This window comes from Strigops habroptila, chromosome 2, assembly GCF_004027225.2.
Source record: "Strigops habroptila isolate Jane chromosome 2, bStrHab1.2.pri, whole genome shotgun sequence".
Lineage (NCBI taxonomy): Eukaryota > Metazoa > Chordata > Aves > Psittaciformes > Psittacidae > Strigops > Strigops habroptila.
Genome location: NC_044278.2, coordinates 6,481,879 through 6,509,774, shown reverse-complemented (window position 1 = coordinate 6,509,774; position 27,896 = coordinate 6,481,879). Strand labels below are relative to the sequence as shown.

General features: G+C 37.1%; 1 protein-coding gene across 2 annotated transcripts in view; it reads right to left on the bottom strand.

Moving 5' to 3' along the window:
• The window catches only part of GBE1 (1,4-alpha-glucan branching enzyme 1), a 149,793-nt gene that overhangs the window by 67,289 nt on the left and 54,608 nt on the right, over positions 1-27,896 (bottom strand). For both annotated transcript variants that reach the window (XM_030471566.1, XM_030471567.1), the window contains exons 4-7: positions 26,988-27,113; positions 25,117-25,252; positions 23,120-23,210; positions 22,008-22,217 (exon numbers count right to left, since the gene is read on the bottom strand). In XM_030471566.1, coding sequence (XP_030327426.1) covers positions 22,008-22,217; positions 23,120-23,210; positions 25,117-25,252; positions 26,988-27,113 — 563 coding nt within the window. The remainder of the gene's footprint in view (positions 1-22,007; positions 22,218-23,119; positions 23,211-25,116; positions 25,253-26,987; positions 27,114-27,896) is intronic.

Below are 27,896 nucleotides of genomic sequence, written 5' to 3'. Positions count from 1 at the left end.
TATTCCTCTCTAATCAGTTTCCCGAGATAGCACAACCGCCACCCCGCTTACTCCCAAGTTTCTGTTCAGAGAGGAGTGCAAGCTACACAGCTGCATGCAGGGTCTCGCCAACCATCCCCTGGTGGGGCAGATGGAAGGGGTACACCTAGCACAAAGCACATCAGTCAGCATCACTTACAATTTACCTAGGCATGCAGTTGGCATAAGGCAGTGAAGGAGACCCTCTCTATGTTTCACTTTAACAGATGCTGGAGACAACTCATGAGTCAACTATGACACAAGGAACAAACTCCATTTTGACAAAACACATGTCTCTGCCTTCCTTCCTCCAAAAAACTTCCTCACATGAAGGATGCTTCATCACGTGAAAAGATGGGATGCCTTGGACATACTATAAAGCTGATAAATCCTGATCTCACCAAATAGCCAATTCTTCTTTACTTTAACAGGATTATAATATTTCTCCTTTTCTTTGCATCTCTTGCACATAGATATCCACTTGTGCATATAAAGACAGAAATATTACCAAATTAAAACCTCCAAATTTAGGAAACGCAAATCAGTTCAATGTCAATCAAGAATCGCCTCCATTCAATGCCTTTTCTGGGCATGCATTACATGCCAAGATTTTTTGTTCCACCCCCATGTTTCCCCACCTTGCCCCAAATCATCCAGTTTACAAGATAACATCATACTAGCAAGATCTCAGAAGCTTCTCTACAAAACCTTTTATATATTTATTATTTCTCTGCTGAAATGATTTGCATTGAGAATGGCCTGATAATGAAAGGAATAGAAAGATATCAGAAGTCCTGCGAATTGGCAAGCTGGTCACAAAACCAGAACTTTGTGAAAATGCTCACTGGATCTTATTCTGACCCATCATCGAACTTTCAGAAAGCGATCTGCTGCAAGCTGAACACTGTGAGCAAAGTCAAAGCAGTAGCTGTATTGCAATAAAAATACTGTCTCACACAGAACTAAGATAATGCACATACAAAGAGTAGATTAATTGCTACAAGCCCCAGCCAGACTTAAAAGATATTTCTCCTCATTACAGGATACTTGACATTCTAACCTTCAAGTTCTTAAGATGGTGAAGAGGATTTGTGCATTTGTAAAACATACACAGAAGTCTCAAAATGGATAACAAATGTAATTTTTTTCCACCCTTGTTGGCACTGAAAATTGACCTTTGGAAAAAGATGGAGGACCAGCATGAAAATAAACTGTAATGACTTTTACATGAAAAAGCGAGTACAGAGACGAACAAACACGATGAATTCGTTGAACCGAAAGATTAGTTAGCAAATTGATGAGATCAAAAACCTGAGTAGGAGCAGCAGATGTTTTCCAACCATCTGATTGCACATGGGAGAGAAGATTGTAAATATATCAATAAACAAACATATTAATTCTGATTCTAGCCTAAACTTGGTAAAATTCAGTTTTAGGATAATTTCTAGGAAGGATGTCAACTAGCAACCACATTGTCTCTTAGAGAGAGAACTTCACAGTTCTGACACGCAAGCCAGAATAACAGTTGTTTTGAAACATGCGAATCACACAAACCATGCAGAGGTTCATGATTTCATCCAACTCAATTTGTTTACAGGAGCAGCAGCATTAGAAATAGAAGTTGACAGAAGTAACAAACAACTTTGCAGAATGCCGGTAGAGGCAAAAATCACAGCATAATAGAAACACATTCACCCTAGAAGCAGTAATTCAGGAACATTTCTAGAAGAAGTACATTCTCATAATTTTACAGACAGACATGGAAACAGGATAGCATTCATTAAGAATGTAATTTCTTCTGGGCAAAAGCCATATCTTAAATTATATCCTAACCTTCTCTCACATTTTTGCATAGCATAAAATTGAGAAAGTTCTTTCACTGCATGAATGATCTAAGAGAGGAAAAATATATGCTGTATTATCATTAAGGAACAGAATGATTTACACTAAGAGTTTTAAGTATTTCAGAATTCACTCAGGCATCGTTCAAAACAAAAGGTCTTTGCAGAGAAGTCTTGCTGTTATTTCTCCCCTTTAGGGCCAACTGTCCCCCTTGGGGCTTTCGCATTAAGAAAAGATTTCTTATTTGAAGAAGTGAAATGAGCATTTCTAGCTAGATGATGTGGTTTCACAAGGTCATAAGAAATGTAACAACTGTCCTATACTAGGTCAGTAGAAAACCTGTAAATTGCTTCTAACTAACACTCATTATTTACTTTTTTCCCCTCCTGTACTAATAAAAAAGGAAAATAATCATTTACCATAAGATTTCTAAAATCCAATCCATGATGAATATGAAATATTTAGATGTGAGCAAGTAATGCATTTAAATCAGTTACTTTTGTCACTATGGGCTAAATAATAACATTGGTTGTACCTAAAGCAGTTTGAAGCCGCAATTCTTGAACCATATCAATGTTGATCATCAGGAACTGCATTTATTATTATATATTATAGCAAATGAGTCAAACTGCTGACCATATCTGTGACAATTTACCTGTTTTCAATTCCGAGTGTTTAATTAACTTAACACATTAGCACTGACTTGCTAAAATGTTATTTTTCAAATTATCCCTAGACATTTCAATAGCTGACTTAAATCCCACCAATGGATTGCTGAACATAAAGAAACTGGTGTTCAATCTGATAACTTTAACTTCCAGCGAATCTGGTACAAGTTATTTTATGAACTTAACATCCAGATTTAATACAGAGATGGTTTTGTTTGCTTTTTTCCACCGCTGTTAACCACCATAGACCAGTTTGCCGGTTATTTAGAGGCACTTTGTTTGAACAGAGTGATACAAAAGGCTAATCAGTCTTGCTGTTTGGAAAACAACAACAAAAAGAATAAACTCTCTGTACCGCAACCTCTTTCACTTACATGAAGAATTCCTCACTGTCTTCTAGGTAATATCGTTGCCAAGACCCCAAGCCATTTCTAGCCATAAGGGATTGAAAAGTCAAAGCAGTGCAGCAGGTGCCCATTTTTTTAGCCAAAGGACAATCCTGAATTAGACTGCTAGACTGCTCTTGATACCTACATTCCTAATTATATTAAATGCCATTCTATGGGAACATACACATCTCTCCGTCAGTCAACAGAAAGTCAGACAGTCATTAAGAGACCAGAAGAGCTTTTGCTTGGTGATCCAAGCTGCATTATGCCTGCAAAATGAACTTTGCAGGTAACAAACTACAAAAGAGCTACCTTTCTGTGGCATATGATAATCTATGAGCAGAAGGGATCTGCAGCAACATGTCACTTCTCTTGTATCAATCCCAAGAATAGACAGAAGCAGTGAATTAACTTTTGTTTCCCCTGCAGTAACAACCAGAGGCACTGATGTAGAGTGCTACTTTTTCTGGACCTAGGATTTTGAAAGTGCATTGTATGACTGCGTCCTATATAGCCAGAAAAGAAACAATCCGTTCTATTTCAGCAATATCAAAGTTAATTTTTGGACACAAAATACATTTTAAGCAAAAAGCTTATTCTGAAAACAAGTAATACTCATTAGTAGATATCGATAAGTGAGAAGTTACATTACAGGAGGCTAAAGCTTTCAGTTTAACATGCATTAAATATTCAACATTGTTTTAATACAAACAGAAGACTACGGACACGAAGTGCTGAGGACAGAGTCCTTCTCCAGCTTCCAGCTGCAGAAGAATTTAGCTGGTAAAAGTTTTCAGAATGGCTGCAACACTCTTGCAGTATTCTTGAATTTTTCTTCACAGTGCCACAGTATTTTGGATATAATTAAAATAAATTATTATGATTAAATTGATTTTATAACACCCCCACCATAAGCAACTGACCCAAAAGACAACCCATGTGGTCATGATCCCTTTTGTCAAGCAGTTCAAACCACTGCACCGTGAAGGTGATCTGGGGGTCAAGAGATGCGTAAGTTGTAAGACCTCTTGTTCTGCATCACAATCTTGTACATGGATAAGGCTTGAAATTAACACTGGCAACAGCAGTAGGTCTTTACACACAACTCTTGGAAAGATGTTACTCATACTGCATGGATCATAACTACATTTTCTTGGTTGAGCTAATGGGGATAGTTCCCAGTTCTGTAAGTCTTCCACTGCTACTGGCTCAAGACTTCCTTAACAGGGAGCTTGGATCACTAAAGATTTCTGTGTTTCTCTTTCAGCCATATCAAGGACACAGAAAAAGGATACCACTTTTTTTCCCTGGAGCCTCTGAATTTAAAATAAATATTAGCCTTATATCTAGGTCCCTGAGCTTTTTTCTCAAATTTATCAAATATCTTAATTACCACCCCACTGTCTTCTTCCCCACTTACTGCTTTCAATCAATTGCCCATCATTTTACCTCTGTTCTCTGCACTGTGAGGTTTTGTTCGTTTTAAAGAGAAATGGATCCATACCATGACTTTTCCATTTCACTTGATTAGATTATGTTTGCTTTGCTACCTGTATAGAATTCATAATGCTGAAAGTAGATAACTCATATACTGAGATAACACAAAGATGTTGACAGTGTCAAATGACTTGTAACCTTTGATCCTTGGTCTGCAAAGCAGCTTTAGCTTTTAAATGACATTTTGAATAAAAAAGCATTAAATAATACAAGTAACAGTGCATTACAGATTCCCAAGTTCTACCTTTCCTTAAGGTCCAGGATGACAGTGAAAACATTAAGAAAGTTTCAATCAACAATTAGATAGCTTGTTCTAAAAACTTCATGGCCAACTCCCCTTACAGTTAAGGAAAAGTCTTCACTTGAGAAAACCTGACTGACATTGCAAACTCTCAGGACCCAACCATGGAACAAAGAGGACCCACTACTGAAGAAGAAAGCACACAGGTCACTGCAAGTGGATAAAAGGCTTTGACAAACCATAATTGCTATGCAATAAAAACTTTAAAATTATTTGCCTGCTCAGGTTCATGCATGAGCAAACAGTACTCTGACATCAGTAAGGGAAGAAAGATCTACATTAAGGACACATGAAAGAATCTGAACCATAAGGAAGTAAATTAATAAGGATGAACACTGCACATCTAAAACCAGAAAAGACAAGCAAAGCTGAGTACTAGAAGGGAGACATTTGAAAGCATATCAAATCTTAACCTCAGGAGGTACAGGGACAACATTCCTCTGAAGCAGTGCTAGGTTGCCAGACTTACCAAACATTAACGCATTTGCATCTGTCCTAAACAATCTCCCTCCTACTGAATCTCAAAGAAGAGCAGAGGCTGCACCAGAACATAGCAAGTGTTCTAAACTGAAGTACAGTCTACCCTGAGGCAAGAAGGGGATGCAGTCCTTATTATGAAAGTCTGAAACACCAGATCAGTAATTAGGATGGGGTCTCAGTATGACCTTGTGATTGGGAAAAACTTTGCTACTACATTTTCCTGCATTCGCAGCCAATACTGTGGCCCTCAGGAATGTTTTGCTACCCGAAGAGATAATGAAGAAAAACTAACCAGCCCTCAAGGACTTAAAGACCTACGGGAAGATCTGTCATTCCTAATTTATCTTGTCACAGGGAGTTGAAAAATGGCATGCAAAGTGGATGTGACTTCTTAGAAGTCCACTGAAAGACTAAAAGTTTCCTGTAACCGTTAAAAATAGTGGATACTTTTAACAATACTCGCTGCAGAAGACATCTTTGCTTAAGCATTAACATCCTATTCCGTGAATTAAAACAGAAAGTCTCAGAAGTATTTCAGAATTTCTAGGCCAACCTTCAGCAAAAAGCTCCTTAATTATTAAAGCAGTATAGTGAACAAGTTGTGAGCAGTCAAAGTGAAGGAAGGAGTATTTTCAAGGTCAGAAGCACTTGTCCAATGAAGACCTCAAGTCCTTTCCCAAACTTCATGATACCGGTTTCTATCAGGCAACATAAAAGTTCATACTGGTAAATTAACTGCATATAGGACTGCACAATTATTTCGATAGTGCCAGATTATTTCTATAGTGCCCTTTTCATGGTCAAAGCTCCAATTCTGCAGAAGCAACTGACAAAAATATATATATACACACACATACTTTTCTATTCAAAAATTCTCATAAGCAGAATACTGGTTATTATATCATGTATTTTGTGACAACCAAGAGTCATTGATATTCTGAGAATGAAGAGTGAACAAAGTACTAAAATACTAAGTAGTAATAAATAAAAATAACAAAATATTCCTATTTTAATTATAAAATTATTTATAGTTAAATTATTTAACTACAGCTTTTAATTTTTCCTTTTACTAGTAAACAAGAGCAGCAGCCTTGAAGATGCAGAGGATTTTCCATTCTAGTTAAAATTGCAAATCTAGAGTGCCATGCCACATGACACCCCTTCTGGAAGCATTAATCCTGATCCCCGTAAATCCAGTGTTATGCAGAGAGAAAGCATTTTCACTCACTAAGCTGTAAACAATATAATAGCAATATACATTTATTAGACTTGATTCATATTCAGTAATTACTTCAGGAAAATGATTTCTTAGAAATAGGCACATCTTTTATTCAAATATAAGCAGTTGTTCTAATATCCCCCCGAAAATACTTAATTTTTTTTGCCCTCAGAATTCTACTTCATCTGTTGGCGCAAAGCAGCACTATACAGTAAGGTCCTTCAGGAGCTTCCTGTGCTAGGTAAATGGTGATAAAGAGTCTAATATTTTGTTGGGGGCAGGGGGAAGATGATGGAGGGTAACTATTTCTCCTTGCTGGTTGCTCCCTTGCTCCCAGAGTCACTATGACTGACCCCAGGGACACGTTGCTGTGGGTCCTTAGCAGCCAATTCCTCTCAAGCACTAGAGAACACAAGTAGGAACAGCCCCAGTCATGCACTGCGTGAACTCCACTCCAAACACTGAACACTGATTGTCTGCCCATCTAATTCCAGATCAGGAAAGCTACACCTGCTGTACACAGAGATACATGTACACATCACAAATAAGTCAGAGCTATCTGAAAACTGCTAAGAAGGCTTGCACACAAAAAGGCAAGTTTTCTTTGGTAGTATCAGATCTGAGCTCAACCCAGAAAAGGCAAAATTCTGCTGCATGGGTCAGGAAGTCGCCATCTTCTCTGAATTTCCCAATTTCCAAGTGTTTAGATGTTCAATCAATGTTTGGGAAAGATTCAATTACCTCTATTTTGCCAATGAATTAAACATGGTTATTCACATGACTTTACTGAAAGCAAATATATTCATAATATATTCACATGATTTTACTGAAATACCATTTGCACAAAAAGACAAATTTTCCTCCTCAAACAAAATACGGACAATCTAGCACAGTATCCTAGACTTAAAATTTTTCAGCCTAGTCCTACCTAGACCCAGTAAGAGTAAATGAAATACTATCAAATAAAGCATTCAGTTATTTGCCATAAAAATTGAAGCAATAATTCAAGTATTACTCAGTAAAGGTTATGTCCTGCAAAATATGAATTTAAGAACATCCTTGGAGGCAAAGCAGATAGGTACTTATTGTAATGAACTTTAATATTCTTGATGTTTTTTGCTCAGAGGGCTTGCTTAGGTAAATACAAAATAAAATATGAGCACTAAAGACAATTACCTGCAGTTTTAACAGAGCCTCCAGGACACACACATTTTAAACATAGAGAATGTCCCAAAAATAAAGTTACAAAACCCTTTAAAGTGCTGACAAAGCCTACATGAGTTCCAGCTACGATCTGGGTAACATTAGCACTCATACCGCTCACGCTCTACCAAAGTACATTGTACACTAATAAAATAAAAATCTTTGAGAACATTTAAACTTCTTCTCTCTCAAAATAAACTTCTTAGCAAACGTTACATTTGTTTAGTCACATAAGCAACCCTGCAAATTAGCAAACACCATTTGTTGTTCTATGACATGCAACTACATCACATCTTTAAAACGTACTGTCAGGATTTTGCACACAATTTAACACAATTGATGACTTCAGTAATTGAACTGAGATCTCAAACATTTCAGAGTACTGTCCAACATTGGGTGTGCTTTCAAAGTAAGTCTAAATGTAGGGCAGAAACAGTCAACAAACTATTACATACCAGGTGACTCATAATCGTAAACAGACCATTATCCTGAGCTTTCCTCTCCCACTTTCAGATTTTATACTCAGCATAAACAGTTGTTCTGGATGCAGTCCAGAATGTCCTTTTTGGAACCATGGGACAGGACTGCTCACTTAAATGACAGACATCAGCATGAAGGGCAGAAAACTCTGTACAAGGAATCATTACCTTCACAGAAAAAGGAGATTTCCAGTGGGAGGCTCAGAGACTGAAGGACTGTCTTATATGATCCCCAGCACGAGATTCAGGAAATGACTGCAGAGGTAAGCAGCCATCTGGCAAAACCAATTTACACATGCATCAGTCCCTATTATCTTTCAGCAAGCCCAAAATGCAAAGCTGTTGCATTTGCACGAAACAGCCCAGATGATCTGACGTACAGGGTTCATATTAAACAGGAATCCATTCTTAAGCGCAGCACAGTATTTCTTCATTTGCTGCACTGCTAAAACTTATATTCGTCAGGAATGTAATTAAAGAAAGAGATTAGGTTACCTTACGCTATGCCAGAGTTGAGAACTTGTAAATGTACTGCTTTCTCTCTGTTTCATAAATGTTTTTTCATGTAAGAGAACTGAAAACAGGTTTATATTCAAAGACATAGTTTTTATCTCAATTTCCTACTATGTGCTATTGTTTCAGCTATATAATTTGCACTTCATGAAGATTAATACAAGAACAATAAGCACATTTATAATATATTGTTACAGTAACTTTGTTTAGTATATACCATGTAGCAAGATTATTACTTGAACTGGCAAAAATAGCTACAGTGTAGTTTTTCTATTGATTCACAGCTATACTTTGTTTTATCTATGATTCTATTTTTTAAGAATTAAGCATATATTTTAAAACCTTTTACAATCTGAACATATGTTTTAACATACCCACTGTCTTTCTATCGCCACCAAGTTAGCAAGTTCCACCAAAGACATGTAGAAAAGATACGGTGCCAAAACATATTCTGTTGTAGTCCCACTTCAGACGGTATCTTGAAAACACTCAGAGTTAGAATAATCAGTGTCCTTATATTAGGTATAAATTACAAAATGTATATACTACTGTCTACAGATTATTTGGAGAACTGTTTGAAAACAAAACATTCCTCCACAGCCCAAAAAGCTTTGAGTACTGTATTTACATTTTCCAGTCAATACAAAAGTGGAAACTCGCAAGTCAAGACAATAGCATCTTTTGACAGTATTTTAAAATCAACTTACATTGCTGAAAAGTGTCCGATTAGTGCGCTATAACTTGTATATCATTAACAGAACCACAGAGTGGTTTGGGTTGAAGGCACCTTAAAGCTCATACAGTTCCAACCCTTGCCACGGGCAGGGACACCTTCCGCTAGAGCAGGTTGCTCCAAGCCCCTGTGTCCAACCTGGCCTTGAACACTGCCAGGGATGGGGCAGCCACAGCTTGTCTGGGCACCCTGTGCCAGTGCCTCAGCACCCTCATCATTAAAAGTTTCTTAGTTATGTCCAGTCTAAATCTACCCTCTTTCAGTTTAAAACTACTGCCCTTTATCCTCTCACTTATCCTTGTTTAAGTTATGTCTTCCTTATAAGCTCCTTTAAATACTGAAAGGCCACAATAAGGTCTCCCCAGTGCCTCCTCCAGGCTAAATAACCCCAACTCTCTCAGTCTTTCTTCATGGGAGGGTTGTGGCCCTCCTCTGAACCCACTCTAAGCAGTCCGTGTCTGTCTTGTGCTGGGGCTAGGGTCCCCTGGATGAAGTACTCCAGGTGGGGTATTGCAATAGCAGAGTAGGTAGGTGGAAATCACCTACTTCAACCTGCTGGCCATGTTTCTTTTTACACAGCCCAGGGTATGATTGGCTTTCTGGGCTGCAAGTGCACATAGCTAGTTTCTGTCCAATTTTTCATCCACCAGTACTGTCCCCAAGTCTTCCTTGACAGGGCTGCACTCAATCAATTCACTCCCCAGCCTGTGTTGATACTGGGGATTGCTACAACCCAGGTGTAGGACATTGCAACTTGGCCTTGTTGAACCTCCTGAGGTTCACGTGGGCATACTCCCTCAGCCTGTCAAGGTCCTTCTGGATGGCATCCCTTTTCTCAACCGAATGAACTGCATCATTCAGCCTGGTGACATCTGCAAACTTGTTGAAGGTGCACTCAAATCCCACTATGTCATTAATAAAGATATTAAAGGGTACCAGTCCCAATATGGACCCCTAAGAGGCACCACTTGTTACTGATTTCCATTTGGATGTATTAATCTACCAGCATTATTAATACTCTGGAAATATGTATTTATTTTTAACAGCAAGATTTTTCCATGAAGTGCCATGATTTTCGACTAAAATTAAAGCAACTGTTCCTACTACAGATAGCTCCTATTTCAGACCATATTTCAGTGCAACTATTACTGATTCTGGCTTAAAAGGTAGCAGAATGATGGCAACTTCTGATAAAAATTATAAGTCTGAAGTCAAAACCTCATAACCTTGCGACACACAAATTTTGTTGTCTAGGCCAGGATAAAATACAAATAAAGATAAAGCTAAGATTCTTTGTAATATTTTAAAACAAGTTTACCCTCCTGTATATCGAGAGTTCATCATACAGGCAAACAAGTTGCTCATACCTTGCACCTGGTGAAGACATTCTTTCTAATCAAATCTTTCCTGTTTTTCCAAATTTGGATGACAATGGTGCTGTGCTAAGAGCAACTGTAGATGCAACCTGCAGAACATTCATTCTTTCCAGTACACAATTGATTAGTTTATAAGAGTGCTATTTCATACTACTTTCTATAAGTCACTAGCTTTGCTAACCAGCATTGGATAGGCCTCAGAAAGAACATCCACCTTAATGTTGTTGCCATTTATCGATTTCCTGATAGACTTTCAGTTTCCTCCCCACTTCATCCAGTGACCTTGGAATTTCTTATAATATAGCCACAGTAGACTTTCATCTTTTCCAATGCCCCCATCCAGAAAGGTGGTGGCAAAGGAAGCCTGAAAACACCGATAATGCGAATTTTAGTGTTTTGTAGTTGACTTCTTGTTTCTTCTCCAGGCATTCCCTTTGTAAATAATCTTTGGGGTTTAAGAATCAACCCCAGAATGGTCATAAGCCCCAACTACTATGTAGGCTTTGGTTTAAATATTTATTTCCATTATGTGGGAATAGAAATACAGAATTTCAGATTACAGGAGAGTGAAAAAAGCCTGAAAATCTAGAGAAACGAACACTAAACATTCAAATCCAAAGACGGGGGAGAAAAACCAGCAGAAATCTCTTGGACCTCGCCCCATCTCCTACAGTGTTTGTCTGACTCCAATTACTCATTCACCTATCCTTTGAACGCAGAAAGTATTTAGGGAATTCTAATGGCAAGAGCTAAATTTCAATAATAAAAGAGGAATTTCACCTATCCTTGTCCTCCGTAAGACCATCTGTATGTTTGGCAATTTGAAAACTTCTGCTATTTATTTCTGTAATAAGTACTTGTTCCTGAATGCCCAAGCTTAATCTATTTCAAACTAAATAAATTAAAAAAAGAAATCCACCAATTCTAAATTCCATAATTCAGAATAAGAAGTGGGTTTGGCTCATAGCTGTGACTACTTTTCGAACTGCTAAAGTTCATTCTTTTAGACAACCTTGGTACATACAACAATGAAGTATATGTAAAAATTTCCTTTGCGTGAACAATTCTATTTATTAGTTTTTCTAATTACTTACAATTCTGACTAATAATTATTCATAATAAATGAAACAAAAACTTAAATGTTTCTTCCTCATAGCCTTATTGCAATGACTAATTATATATATACAACCCCCCATACTTTTACTTAATATTTCTCCAGAAAACTTAATTCTCAGCTCTTCCTTTAAACAGATTGAGATGTCTCCTACAGAAGAAAATTATGAGAGCACATAGCAATGACTTATTATACGAATGTGCTTTTTCATTCTTGTATTACAAGAACGATAGCTACATTCTATGTAGCTATCCTTATAACTACATTTGACAGGACTTACTGAACAATAATTAGATTGAAGAAATCAAGAAAAGCAAGGTCTACAGAGTACAACTTGTACGCTTACTTCCCTCGTTCCAAACTAAATCAATTGTGTAGAACAACTTAGAAAAAACTTTGGTGTCAGCTATCTAAACTAATAACGATTATCCCTATGGTGTTGAATTTGTTTCTAAACTTTAGAACAATTTTCAAGAGATTACAAGGAACTAATACAGATATATAAAAATATCTGGTCAAGAGTCAGCCTCTGTCAAAAAAGGAGATACAGGGAGGAATCAGGACAAACAGATGTTTTTACTTGCAGTTCTCATAGCAAACTATACAGAATTCTACGAAGCCACCTTTTTTACAAGGAACTGACTGTCGTGGTTTAAGCCCGTTGTACTCAGACTAAAGTTGAAAACACAGCACTGCACTAGCTACTAAGAAGGAGAAAAATGACTGCTACTGCTGAACCCAGGACACTGACAAAAACAAATGCACGGAAAAAACCAACCAAGCAAATTTAGTGTAATATACTTTTTCAAAATAAAAAAGTTGAACTCTTTTTCCAAACCTGGTTTAGAACAATTTGCTTTGTTCCTGGGGATGAAGCTTTTCATACAATATTTTCCTTATTCATTAAGACATATTTGACAGGATACACTATTTCAGCTCTTCAGACTTGTCTTGTAACTGTATCAGTCAGAACAGAACCAAGAAGAAAAATCAGCAAAAGCTACACCAAATCCATCCATTACTATTATAATGTGACCACTGTAGAACCACTTTCTGTATCTTCATTAAAATTGCACTAATAATTCTATAAGAAGTCAAATGAAATTTATCTCAATAACTCATTCGTTTCAAAGTCAAAGTAACTCTGGCATTTAAATAACCCTAAAGAGAACATCCAGATAAAGCTGAGTGATCCTATAGATCCTCCCTGAATTTTAATGGAGGCTCACCAACACAGTCCCATTCAAAACTACATCTTAGCCAGTGGCTACAGCTAGGAAGCAATCTGGTAGGACACAGACAGCTACCACCTGAAGCAGCAGGCTGGCCTGCTCTGTTGGATGTGTTGACTTCCATCTTCAGTTTCGACCAACTTCTACAGACAGGAACTCAGTCTTTATGCTAGTCCATGAAATGACATTACTCAAGAAAACATGGCTTCTCTTTCAACACTGAAAGTAATATAACAGATTAATATCATTATTCGCAGGTCATTTCTGATCTGCTGGCCATAAATATGCTACTTGCTTCTAGAAATGCATAAAGCATTTTGATGATAGTCTATTGTTTTCTAATTTGTAGATATGGCTGTTAATCATTTTGTTCCCTGTTGTTATCAATTTCCATCTCTCTACAATGAGCTTTCCAAGAATGGATTTCAAGTGGATCTGTGTATTATACAACATATACACAACAGGATCAGAGAAAAACCCAAACCTACAGTTGTCTTAATGATCCCATCTTCCTTCCCTGCAATAAGCAGTACCATGCCTAGTTTTCTTCCAACCTAGAACTTCTTTGGATGAAACCCTGTTAGAAGAAAGTCAACATTTCCCATTTCATTTGCAAATTTTCTTTAAAACCCTTTCCCCACAATCTTATACTCACAACAGGTACTGCTTATATAACCTGCTGTAAGAATGCTGTGAAACTTGTCAGTTTAAGTGTGGATTACTAAATGAAAGATCATTATTACATTTAGACTGAGGAGGAATGATTCCTTATGGTGTGTTGAATCTCTTCTGATTTTAGATCTTTGTTGAAATACCATAATCAACTTCAGGTAAGAGTGACTGCATCTACTCAAGATATCATTGAATTTAATTGGCCACAAGCACTGACCTCTATATTCCAAAACACACTACCTGCCAAAATTTAGAACAACTGGTTGCATTTTTACTCTGTGTCTTTTCTTCACATATAAATATATTGCTTTATTAAGGTACCACTTTTTGTGCAGCTAAATTGTAGAAGCATCACACAAAGCTGGGATTGCTATGTTGGAGGTTAATATGGGAAACTGGATGCATTCTCACATTGTCGTGGTTTAACCCCAGCTAGCAACTCAGCACACACTCCCCTTCCCATTCTATCCCTTAGGGTAAGTGCTACTGAGCAACAACTAAAACACTGGTGTGTTATCAGCACTGTTCTCAGACTAAAGCCAAAATGCAGCACTGCATCAGCTGCTAGGAAGAAAATTAACTCTATCCCAGCCAAAACCAGGATGTACGTGATGCTCCGAGTCTCAGAGTATCTGTGGATTTAAAGCCACACCGTCTATTCTATCAATCTAAGCACAGTGCAGTAAAACAATTAACCTTCTAGATGAATGCTTTATTAAAAAAAGCAATTCCACAGCAGGTCTAGACTGCATATACTACAAATCATATGTCATGGCTGCATTATCTTTTTTTTGCGCTATTATTTTAGTCATTCTGATTATATTGCAGTAAGTTCCAATATATTATCCCTTCTGTCAATGCTTCCAGTATTCATTCCCTGCAAGAAAGGCAATTTATTAACTGCAATGCCCCCATACGTGAAAATGCTTATCTGCTAACAGTCAAAATGATTACTAAAAAAAGAGGAGAAAAAAAGACAAAGAAACAAAGATTTTCACAGATGTGGAAGGTCTTAAACGTTTTATAAAGTACTTTTGTGCCTTTACAGTCTCCCTCAAAGTCCAGTCTATTTGAAGTGGACTGCTAAGAACACATGCAGGCAGGGTTTTTAAAAAATCAACCTGTAATCAAAATAACTACATTTATGAGCTCTGGGGTAAAAAAAAACAATTCATCATCTCACTATTACATTACAAGCAGTGCTTTCTTTCAATAGTCATTAAACCCCCCCAATCTTTGGCAGCCAAATCCAATTCCAATGAATATTATGGGGATCTCAAAATACAGAGCTTTCTGAAATAATTTAGTGAAGGAAGACTGGCAGGATATTAATTAAAATCCGCGTAGGTGAAGGTTTTACGTCATGAAACACAACTTGCATCCCTGCTGCTGCTGTAATTACCATAGAGCCAACGAGATTCTAAAAACAACATCTAACGAATGAGAATCTAGATCACTGACAACTATCACTGCATTACCTTTAATCTATCCGGAATTATGGCCAAGGTATCTATCTCCCCAACAAATACATATCTGTAACAAACACGACATGCCACTGGATGTCATTACTACTGCATAAATGGAGCTGGAAGAACATCACCTGTACTTGACTAAATCCTTAGAAGCTGCAGAAGAGAACACTGCACTGTGGGAAGTCAACTGCCTTGTATACAATACATTAATTCTTTGATAATTTTCTCTTGCCACGTTTTCCTCTCCCTTCCCTCCTGACGGGGGATCAGCTGTGTCCAAACATCTGTATAGCTTTAACCTCTAAGGAAATTGCTTAGCTGAGTTCGCTCAGCTTAGCAAATTGCTTAGCTGCAAAGTCTTCAGATTAGTGCTATGCAAGGTAAGAAAGATTAAGTTACAGAAAAGGACAGGTTTGTTAGTAGCTCAAAGACTCTAAGGGAGGAATATGTAAAGGTGGAAAACTAGAAGAAAATCACAGTCTGAAGATGGTAACTCAGCTCCAGTCAAGGGTCTGATACAGGTCATGGCAGCCTCCTTTCTCCCAGCTGACCAGTGTTTGCCTGCTCAGCAGGGTCTCTTCAGGTGTCTCATCGGAAGCCATGAGTGTACTAGTAGCTTTCAAATCCTACCTATCCTTTGTGTGGTGTTAACTCATAAGCAATAGTTTGCAGTCAAGTACACCCTCTTAGCACTCCGTAAGACACACGTGAATAAAGCAACCCAGAGATGGACAGTAAGAACACACAGACCATGTTATCCGCATTTTGCGACTCATGCTGATGTGCCAACTTAAGTGCATTAGGCAAGGAACCATAATCTCTGTAGCACTCCATAAAGCATCAACTTATACCAATTTAAAATACTAAATATGCAAGTGTTATAGAGTAGCTGTGTATCCATTTCTTCCTGAAAAGTGTTACAAACCATGGTGATGCACCCACACAAGGCAACAAGTTTTTGCTTCCAGAGATACTTAGAAGAGTTCAACATTGAACTGCAAGCAACTTAAGCCCCCCCAAATTCTCTGGACAGCAATGTCAAGGGAATTATGATCCCAGACAGGTACCCCTACTAAACAAACACTGACCTCTGAAAGACATCTTTCCCAATTCATTCCACCTACTAATATATTACAACAGTGGCAGCTAAAGACTGGGAAAGTTAGCAATCAGAAGAATGGGAAAAAAATTCAGGTAAAGAGCAGCTGTTTAAGGAAAAAATAGTGACCTTAACAGGGGCTGCTGAAGATGTTAGAAGATCAACATGCCTTTAAGGAGTCAGATCCTAAAGTAGCGAATTACTATCTATTGACATTAGTGGACCTTTTTTCCCCATAGAATATAACATTAAATCTATGCAGGATTTAAACACTGGGTGGCAGAAAAGGCCATCGTCTCAGCATCCAAACAGAGGTGTACTGTGACATTTCAGTCGCAAGAGAGCGCCCAAGATACCCATGTGAGGCATCAGATGACCCACACCACTCTGGAAGACAGGCCATCTAAACCAGAAGCCAGAACACATGCTTCGGCACCTGACAGTTGCCCAATTTCTGTCGCACTGATGGCAGGGCTAAAAGCAGTTTCTGAACTAGAGTAGTTTATAACCCACTTTAAGAGATATTGAAATAAAGGTAGCACACTGAGCTACGATCAGCTGCTCCACCAATGGTTCAGAAGACCAAGTGGGAGAGAACATCTGCTTAGGCAGCAGAGGACCAGCATGCCATCTGTTGCCCTGATATAAACCATGGCTTCTGGGACACAGTGTTTATACTCTGAACACTACCTATAGCATTTCAGAGCACATTTGCCATGGACACCACTTGAGACTTCATAAAACTGAAGGAGGAAGAAGACACTAAAGAAAAGATTTCTCCCATTACATGGCTTAGTTAAGCAAATTTCATTTCCTTTTCCACACTTACAAGCTTTAATTCCCAAAACAGAAAGCATCACCAACAAATACAGACGAGACAAAACCTAGAGGTGGACAGACCAAAAAATTCCCACTAGTTATGATTTCGTGCCTCCACAGAACCACTAAAGCATGGACACATAAAATCCAGTCTAAGAAAGGCACTGACAACAAGGCCTCAAGAAATGCCTCAGAAGAGATGCCGGGGATGTCTGATGGCCCCAGAACCTTGTAACGAATGCCACCTCTTGCTGATCATACTGCTGCATTCGAGGAAGCAGGACTTCATAATTAAAACCAGAAGGTAAAGCAGCCTCTGACTTTTGTGCCAAATTCTTCTCCTAAGTTGAGCAACAGCTTCAGATTTTGGCTAAGTGCTCAGGCAAATAGTGCTCAGCTAAATATGGTCACAGGATTAAAAAACACAAGTTTTACTTCTAGTATTATTGATAAAAGGCTCACAGAACTATAAGGGACAGTATACCTACTGTCCCTTAGAACAGGAGCAAGAAAGCATAGAAACTAACAAAGCCTAATGAGAAAAGAGAAATACAGAGCCTTAAAAATCAAAACAATACTCTTGGATCTCAATAATCCTAGAAAGGCAGCATCATATACAGATTTTAATTATGTACTGCAAAACAACAACTTATCTTTGCTAGGTGATATCTTGTTCTCAATTCTTTTTAAATTGTTTTGCCTAATTATTATGTTAGACACATTTGCTATGGTAGAGAAATGAATCTAAATCAAAACACGATCAGCAGCTCCAGTTGTGATCCCACCTGGTCTCCAGGGTCTACAGCATCACTTCTAATGAACTTGGCAGCTGAATAGTCTTAGAATACAATTTTAGGGAAGGAAAAATTGTTATACTTAGCTTGTGGAAAATTAGTTACAAGCAGAATCCTTACTTAAGAGGGGAGGGTGCTTACATGTATTTTGAGTGAGCTATCTTAAACAAGATAACAAGACAGACAGGGCACTAATTTACCACAAAATTAACTAGGCAATGCCAGCTAAACTACAGGTCCAGAGCATCCCTTTTACCTTCCAGCATTTCCCTTTCATGAATTCAGGGATAGGAAAGACACATTTTTAGTAGGAGCCAAAGGATATAAAAGTTAGTTTTTAAAAAGTATTCTTGAAATAAACTGCAATCCTCACTCCAGCTTTGTGGTTGTAGTTTTTTGAGTTGGCTGCTGAGGGGGACAGGAAGGATGGGCACGGACACAATCAGGAGGGGAGGCAGATGAAGGAGAGGACGATTTGGCAAATTAAGAAGTTTGAGGAAAAAAACTGACCAGTTCCACACTGTAGAAAAATGTGCTAAAGTTATGAAAATGAAGTTTATTTCTGAAGAGGTTTTTCTTCTCTCTTTAAAGCAGAGTTTATAGTCATTTTCTTGAAAAAAGTTACACAGAAAATATCTTTTTACTCTTCCAGTTATTTTACCTCCAAATTCTCGTTTTACTGAAACTGCGGTTCGATTTTCCTGTGACAACACCTTGAACAGCGTAATTTTTAAAATATAAATATTTACCAGGAAGTTCACTGTTTGTACAACACTTGTATAAGCATCGATTAAACCCAACACAATTCTACTGCTCATGAAGTGTTTTCTCAAAGTCCACAACATAAAACATGCCTCATCTTCTGAAGTTGCACTATGGTGCGAGATACAACATCCATGTTGCCCCTTGAACAGTTTTACTACTGCTTTTCTTGGAGCTACTCTCTACTTGCATAAACATTATTAAAAATACAGTACTCAAAATACACTATGGATATAGTCCTTTTTATTTTTGCGTGGATCTAGATCTTTTGCCACCTTCTGTTAGAGCAAGTATTCACAGTCCCCTTCCCAGACAACTGAATAATCCTGCAAATGCTGTGAGACAAATTTACTTACATCTTGGCTTTCAAAGAACGTGTAGACAGACTACACTGATAAAGCAATTGTTTCTTAATCTCTTTCATGGCAGAGAATTAGTTTCTCTCAATTCCAAAGTAAATTGAGCATTCTTTGTATTTGATGTTTAAGTACCGGTAGATTGAACAGTTCTTCCCACTACAGAAATAAAGGGATTTAGTACAAGCACTGTACAGGAGAGAAGGCTGTACAAGCTGAAGAGATTTGTCTCAGAAAGCAAGCTTTTCTGTATACCATTCAATAGACTGTGTTTGGTATCATTTATTTTCAGCAAACTTTGAACTTCTGCAAGCAGCTCTAGCCTCTCTCACAGATTTTCATACTCCCCTCTTCCAGACTAGAGCTGCTTGTTTACTGCCATGGAAATTAGCAGCTATGTCAATCAGGCCTAAAAAGACAAAACCTTCAATGAAATGTCAGTTCTGATTCTTGCCCAATTTTGTTTGGGACCTGTACACACAAAAACAGGGAAAACAAACACCCAAAACCACCAAACAAAAAAACAAACAACCAAACAGATCAATTTTTAATTATTTCTGAGCATCTTAGAATACACAAGGCTGTTACATTTTTTAAGTTTTAAAATTTGTCTACAATCACACATAGAATGTTCAGTGTTTCAGATACTAGGACTAAAGAAGCCCTTGATGACTAAAACCAGTTCACTGCACAGCTTCCTGTGACTGAAGTGGAAGGAGGGGTTTCTGCAAAAGTTTTAAAACAGAAACCCAAATTCGCCGTTGCATTTCACTAGAGGGCAGGAGATAGGGAATGACATACAAGGAACCCCATTATTTTTACTCATCAGTGGAGCATAGATTCAATTTTTCTGGTCTTTGCTATTTCCTAATCTCTTCTCTCCTCCTCACAGCTCTTCCCACTCCTCCTTTCCACCATTCAGTCCAGCATCTATTCCAATCACATCGGATGAGCAGTAATTATGCAACAGTGTCCCTCCCAAACAAGTACAGGCACAGATCACTGACTGAACGACCCATGTAGGAAGTTCTTCAGTTCTGAATAAATGCTTAACATTGCCAAGTGCCACCTAGAAAGAAGTGTGCTCTTTAATTTACAAAATCCTTCCACGACACTCAATACTAGCACCATTGTCCTTCCCAACAGGAAGAAGCTGCCTCTGCTTGGAACAAAGAAAGCTTCGTGATTGCATTCAATTTATTTCCTTGCTAGAGAAGGTGGAACTACACACTTCCTGATTATACATGAGCATAAAATGAAATAAAGTGTGAAATACCATTATCTTATATTAAAGCTTTAAGATTATCTGAAACAGAATTGACTTGAATATGAACTTAAAGATTAATAGGAAGCAACTCAGAGAGGAAATCATTATTAGACATACCAAAATACATTTGTTATAATAATTAAAATTACAGTTCAAAAAAAACCCCTTAATTCATCAGTTAAATTGTTCCAAATAAAAAGTCATAAAGAGCAGCTCATCCTATTAAGTAACAGGGTGTAACTCACTTATTACACTGGTCACTCAGTTTAATTGAATTGTGAGTTACTGTGCAAGAGTTTCCATTAAACACTTGACCTATGCTCCATAATATTACTTCTGCAACAGTGACCTTCTTAAATAGTTCCAACCTCCATAAGCTATGAAACTGTCAGCCTCAAGAGTATAAGAAGAAAAATCTTTTTTGGCAACTAACTGAATATACAAAGGGTTAAGGACATCTGCAACGTAAGCATATCCAGTTCATGGCAATTCAGTGCAAGTGAAGGAAAAAAAACAGGGGAAAACCAGTAAATTGAACTTAGAGCACACAAAACCTAACTACTAAGAAATTAACATGAGACCAGAACTCTACAGTAGCTGAGTGATAAGCCACCAAAGGAACCACTCCAGTGTAACCTTGAAAGGGTTAAACCAGAATTTTGCAGTTGATAAGGCAAACAAGATTACCATGTATATCAAGGAGGCGAAAGGCAAATTTATCATGGAATAAGAAGTTACTCACCTATAGAATCTACGAAAAGTTTCAAGGAGGTTGCAGGGTGGTACAAAATTTATTGTGGGATGTTGAAGGGAAGAATCACAGACAACAAGAAGGAGGAATCGGGGTGGTTCAGGGAAAAACAAACGTGGGAAAAGGTGGGAGGAGACCAAAATAAACTGGTTGCCAGCATCTGATCCATTTAAACCACTGAAATGTTCCGCACACAAGATAAATCCCCTTGCCCCCAATACCTCAGAGAATGCAAAGTAAACGATGTTAAACGCTAATCATCACCTGGCATTAATACATGGTTTAACACACACTGTATTTATGCTAATGAATTAAGTGTGCACAAACTGTGTCCCTAAAACTGCCAACTGAAAATGACCCCTGCTCTGTATTAACTGTTAACCAACCTATGGAAGCTCTTTGGAATGCAGTTTGTTGCCCTGGGACAAAACTTTTGGTATATTTCAAAAATCTCACAGTTTGACAATACAATTCCAGAGCTTACAAGTGCTTTTCAGCTTTTCTTCTACCTCATTTTTTTATATATAAAAAAATATAATATTTATATCTATAGCATATAATATAAAAATACATGACAATTCAAATCCATTTATAACATATCATTAAACAAAAAATGTTCCTATATATTTACCTATACATAAAATTTTGAACCTATTTAAAAACAAAAGTCAATATAAAGTATAACTACATGATACAATTATAGATTACATACAATACACGTAGTATATAACATGTACATATGTAGCCATTAAAAAAAAAAACCAAAAAACCCTAAATACTAATTTTTTGTGTTAGGTTTTAAGTATTTAGCAAAGTTAGGAATTTAACTCAGCATATCCAAACTACTGAACAAGCCAAATAACTTTTCCAATTCGGTGAATAGCATAATTTTAATAGAACTGGCAAGAAACAGTAACAACTAGCACACCTGAAGTGACATTTTATACTTACTTTGCATAGTCAAAGAGCCTGCTGTCCCAGAGCTGATGAGTTCCTTTAGGACCGGAATGGAAGAAACAAGAATCTGTACCATCAAATTTGTTGAGACCATCTTCAGAGTTTTTGGATGCATGGCTGTGCACGACATCGAGCAGAACCGTGATGCCCATTGAGTGAGCAACGTCGATCATTTCTTTCAGGTCATCTGGAGTTCCGTAACGGCTACCAACATGAAAACGCATTGTGTTATGAGTGGTACAATCTGAATGTAAGCTGACAATACTGAACATTACTCATAAATTGCATCTAAGTGAGCAGTTCTTCACCACCTAGTTTCCAGTAGTATGCAGGTTATTTTTTCAGCCTCTTAAGTAACAGCTATTAAAACCTGACAAATAAACAATTTTTAGTTATAAAAATTACAACATGAATGCACACAATGGTTTGCAGAAATAGTTTCAAGGCTTTATTCCTCCTTTTTAATCTGTTAATACACCAAATCCAGTACAAAAGACAACCGATAAAAGTTAAGGCTTCTATTTAATATTGGACACTTCCTTACTTCTTAAGGGACAAGAATACATTTTTATAGTTTAAAAAAAATAAATCACAACATTCAAGGTTTATCATAATTTTCTTAACAATTACCTGAATACATTTTCACTCTAGGCCTCAAACCTAAGAACAGTCTGCTACTGTTCCCACAGAACACACAAAGCCATGATTTTAATGAAGTTATTATGAACAAGTAGCGTACAGTTCTGCTTTATCATAAAAGAGTGACTTATACATCATGTTTGTTACTGCCAACAATACTGCAACACAAAATCCAAGCATAAAGACTGCTGAAGGTGGATTAGCTGGAATATGCTGGGATAGCTGAAGTTACTTACAACCTTTTCGTTTGTATCCTATACGAAGCGTTTCACAGAACAGCTGATCACTATGCCAAAGAGATTTCAGATTTAAGAGGAAGCTAGAGCAAATACCTCAGTCATTACTTCCTCTTTCCATTAAATACTTACTTGCAAACATACACATAGAAGCATACTGATTTCGATGGATGTAAGGAGTAAGGACGTAAAGTAAAAGAACAGAGAGGATGCTGAAGTACTTTAACTTACCTTGATGCTGCAAAGAAGCTTGTGACCTGATAACCAAAACTGGCATAGTATGCATGTTCCATAATAGCCATCAGCTGGACACAGTTATATCCTATAGAAATAGAATAAAACAAACCCCTGCCTTAAGGATAGTTAAAAGAGGATTCAACACCTGTAACATCCATTCAAGTCTTCTCTCCTTTTAGCTGCTTCCAACTCTAATGATTAACAACTTGGTCTCTTTCAAGAAGAAATTCTACCTAGTAGTTTATACCTACATGATCTTCCAGTACAAATGGAACAGTCGATTTGTCAAATGATCTACATATAGCTAAGTGTAGTGAATCTCTCAGATTTAGAAAGCAGTAAATGATACTCAAACATAATCTTAATATAACCTCAGAATTTTAACTATGCCCATCTGCATGTCCTGAACCTCCATTTTACTTTTTTAGTTTAACCAAAATCTTCATTCTTTAGCTTAGACAAGATACCGGTTTCTTTTGTATTGTTATTGGTTTGGAGTTTAAATTTCATAGCTACAAAAGAGTTATTCTTAGAAGATAGCTGGCATGAGTTCAGCAATTTGTCAAATTCATTGCTGTTTTATAATTCAGGCTCATTGCACTTATTGTTATTTACAGCATTTTTATAAATAAACAGCAACATAGCATCAAATTAATCTCATTTGATTTGCTTGCTATTTATTTTGCTATTTGTCACGCACGTATTTCTACCATCTATTAATATCTTAGCATTTTTAAATACTGATGTTTTTAAGCTTGAACTAACAAGTAAGACATTCCCAAAACAGAATCTTAAAAATACATAAAACACCCCAGCCTAGTGTTTACTTAATGTAAGTAAGAATTAACATTATCTATCATCTCTGTACACCCTACCTAAATTTTAAATTGCTTTTATTTTTGTGGTGTATCAGCCTTTCATGTCCTTTCTCCTTCTCAGAGAAAAATCTGTCAGTAAAGCAGAAAGCTTTCATACTTCTGTTAAACCTATTAACCTCCTGAAACCACTGAAATTCTTCGGCAGTAAGGGAAGTCACAGATGTGTAACATGGAATCCAGATCTACTTTTTGTTGAGGGCCTCCAGACGTGCAAACTACATCTCACCTGCAAGCTCAACTTTATTGAGAGGGAAAGCCACATTTTGTGAAACACTGACTCAAGATGTAAACCTACAAGGAAAAGGTATGACTTCTTCAGGCATTCTGATAAATAAGTACGTAATTCTACACAAAAGCACAACTACCATCCACAGAGGTCTCGGCTATGGATGTCACCATTATTTTACAGTTGAGTGTATCAAAACATTTCATCGCAGGGCAGTAAAAACCAGCAAGTTCTAATATTGTCCATTACAGGTACAGTGCAAAAAAAAAAATAATCTTCAACTAGAAATCGAGGTAAACAGCTTTCCTATTCTTCCTGACATAATCATCCCAGCTGTTTCACACATCCCCTCCAATATACTGGAAGTTCTTTTAGAAAAGAGGATTTGTCACATTTAAAGTTTCCATGTTCTGATGCTTCATAGCAGCTGTTCAGGGATAAAAAATTCAGCATGCTTATTCAAGCAAACAGAAAGGACAGCCCTTTCTATCCAAACAGTTCTTTGTCCTTCCTTTGAATCAAGACTTAGAACCAATTAAGAACATAGGATTTTCTGAAGACTATCTCACGAAAATGGGTCCTTCTTCAAGTTGAAAGCAAACCATGCCAAAAGCAAACTGCCCTGCAATATTTATCCAGCCTTTTGCAGTCACATTTTATTTAAAAATCTGTGGAATGGATTTTGATTCACATACTCTATTTTTGTCTTTGGTTATTCTCCATAGATCTCACTTGCTTTTAATTTTTGCTGCCCTAAAAATCTATGTGTATAGCACATGTAATCTGAAAAAGCAAAAAACTTACAGACATTTGACAAATACATTTTCCCAATAAAAATAAAAAGCACGTAAAAAGTTTATCTTAGCAAGTTCTCTGTTATTACTTACCAAGATCCTTTATTCTAGGTAGCACATTGTATGTGAAATTTTTATAAGAAGCTACTTTCCCTTCTGGGGAAGCAATCCCCACATGAGATTCATAGATTCTTAGGCTTTTTAATCTCTTGGGGGAAGGATGCTTATGCTATAAGGCAAAAAAAACAGTTGTTGTTAGGAACAGCTTGGAAGTGTTGTCACAATCATAATTTGCACAAGATGAAAAACAATTTTAGGTTTGTTTTCTTTTTTCCTCTAAGAGCACAAACATTACAGAAATAATTAAGCATTCTCAACTGTTAAAGTAAGCGTCTAGTTCAAATTAACATTCCTCATGAACAAGAAACTGGACATCCATGACTCAACGCTTTTTTTCTACCCTTTTTAAATTACACTGACGTGTACAAACTTAGAGCATCCATTGTACTAAAAAGTTCTTCTAAATAACTATGAAGCTTGTTGGAAAAGTCACCAATAGGAAGATAGGTTATTTTTTAAGCATACCTGCTTTCTGCAGGTACTCAGAGTTGCTCTGCCTTCTCCAAATAAAATTTATAAATATTTTAGTCGTAAAGAACAGAGTTCTGCAGCACAAAAGCATCTATATTCCAATTACTTAGGACAAAAAAACCCAATCCAAACCATATCCAAAGTCTGTAGGTGAGTACACAATATTTCTAGATGGGTGAAAACATTTAAAGACTACAAAGGCCATTTAAGTTCATCACAAAACCTCCTCCTTATACCTGAAGGAGAGATTACACTTGATTTTGAAAAGTTAGAACAAAGTCAGTAAAAACACACACATACATGAACAGAAACTAAAAGGACGATGTGAAGAATAAGAAGTTCTGGTAGAGGTTTGTACCCTGTAGTTTACTTCAACTGGGCACCTCTCCTATTCATAAAGAGACTTACGTTTTGTTTTCTGACTTATCTCAGTAAGGCATTGTCTGAAAATGTCCTTGCCTCCTTTTCACTCTAGGCCATTACAGATCACTGCATTTTGCATTACCTCCTCGTTTCTCCTCTTACAGAGGATCTAGGTGTCACAGAGCATCACAGATATAGGGTAGGTCATTAAACTCATATAAACGATATGCTTAAATAAGACAGTTAGAGCAATTATGATTTTTAAGAGATTTTCCATGTGAGTTACCCTTTCTTTGTCAAGCAAGCACATGCTTCATAATTTGAGGTAGGTGCTAAAATTTAACTCAAAATGGAGGTTACAGTGCCTCTAATACAGAGCACTGCATACCATTTTTTAGTGAAAACACCAAAAAAGTAGGCAGTCTGAAGTTTCTGAATGTTCTGCTAGGATATTTTTCATATATCATGTGAAGAGTTCCAGCTTTATAGCAGTCCATGAGAATTAAGATGGTTTTAAAATCAATAAATGGATTTTCCCAATAAGAAGAAACTAGGACTTGACTGGAACATGAGCTTTTGAAAGCTTTTTCTGACTTCATACAGCATTGGCTTACTATCGCAGTACTGAACTTTGTATTTGCAACTAACTCAAACCCAGTTCTAGCAGTTACCTGCTCTCCTCTGGACCAGGAAGGGCCACCTACTCTTGGAACACTTATTGAGCTTGCCTAGCATATGGAAAGCTAAGTTTAAAATACCACTTCAATGGGTAACTATTTTTCTTATATACTCTATGGGAGACTGAAAGAGTAGCTCAAAAACATCCTTCATTGCAGTAACTTCTTTCTGTCAAAGGCACGAGTAAAAACCATTCACCTATCAGGTATCTATTTTAATTAGTTTGCTACCTTCTTTTTATGGAACAACTCTTCTGTTATTCCAGGCAGGGATACAAAGATGACACGACACAGTGTTTTATACACCTTTTGAAAATAATACTTAAGCCTTACTATATACGACTGTGGTGGATTCCAGTGTACCCAATCGTAATTCACTTTGTCTTCATCACGGACTACGTATCTTGCCCAAGGTGAAATACGGTAGAGGAGTTCGCCATTTTGAGCACGAATCACCACCTGTAGAACAACCCAAACATATGCATGCAGTCACATATAATTCACATAAAACCTCCTTTGTAAACCATAGCGGAGAATGAAAAAGTACATTACAGAAAAATTTAAATTAAAGAACACACAAATATACAGCGCAAGTCAAGTCAAGAAAGAATGACGCTGTTCACAGGGGGATTTGCAAAGGGATAGCAAACCAGGCATATGAGACAGAGGAGTGATGCTCATAAGCATGAGATGAAAAGTGAGGATATAGATATATAAGCTTCACATAAATAATGGGAGAAAGAGCCTTCCCAAATGGATTACTTTTAGGTTCCCCAATTTTCGCAGTCATTGCTATTTCCCTGCCAAGTTCTTATAAATTTAAATCGACATATAGTGCCATATAGACAGTATAATGCCATCAAGATGAGAACTGTGATTTGTTTACTTGACAAAGAATCCAGGTAAGCCAATTTTAATGTCTTAATTCCCTCTTCTTCTCTATGAGTCCTGACCAATATCATATCAATCAGAACTGCAGATCAACACAAAAAGCACAGGACACTTTTCAGGTCAAGAAGAGGGAAGAGAGTAAAATTTAAACTGCTGGGTTTCTTCTGCTGCCTTTCTGTTTCTTTGAATGCCTTCATTGTTCTAATGACAAAATACTGTTAGCTGTTCTACTTTCCATATTTGGTTTCCTCTATTTTATAATAAGAGATTAACAAAGACCATCCCTTTCAATTCCTTCAAAAAGCTCATAAAACATCACTTCACCAGAAAGACTGACCAAACACAACAAAC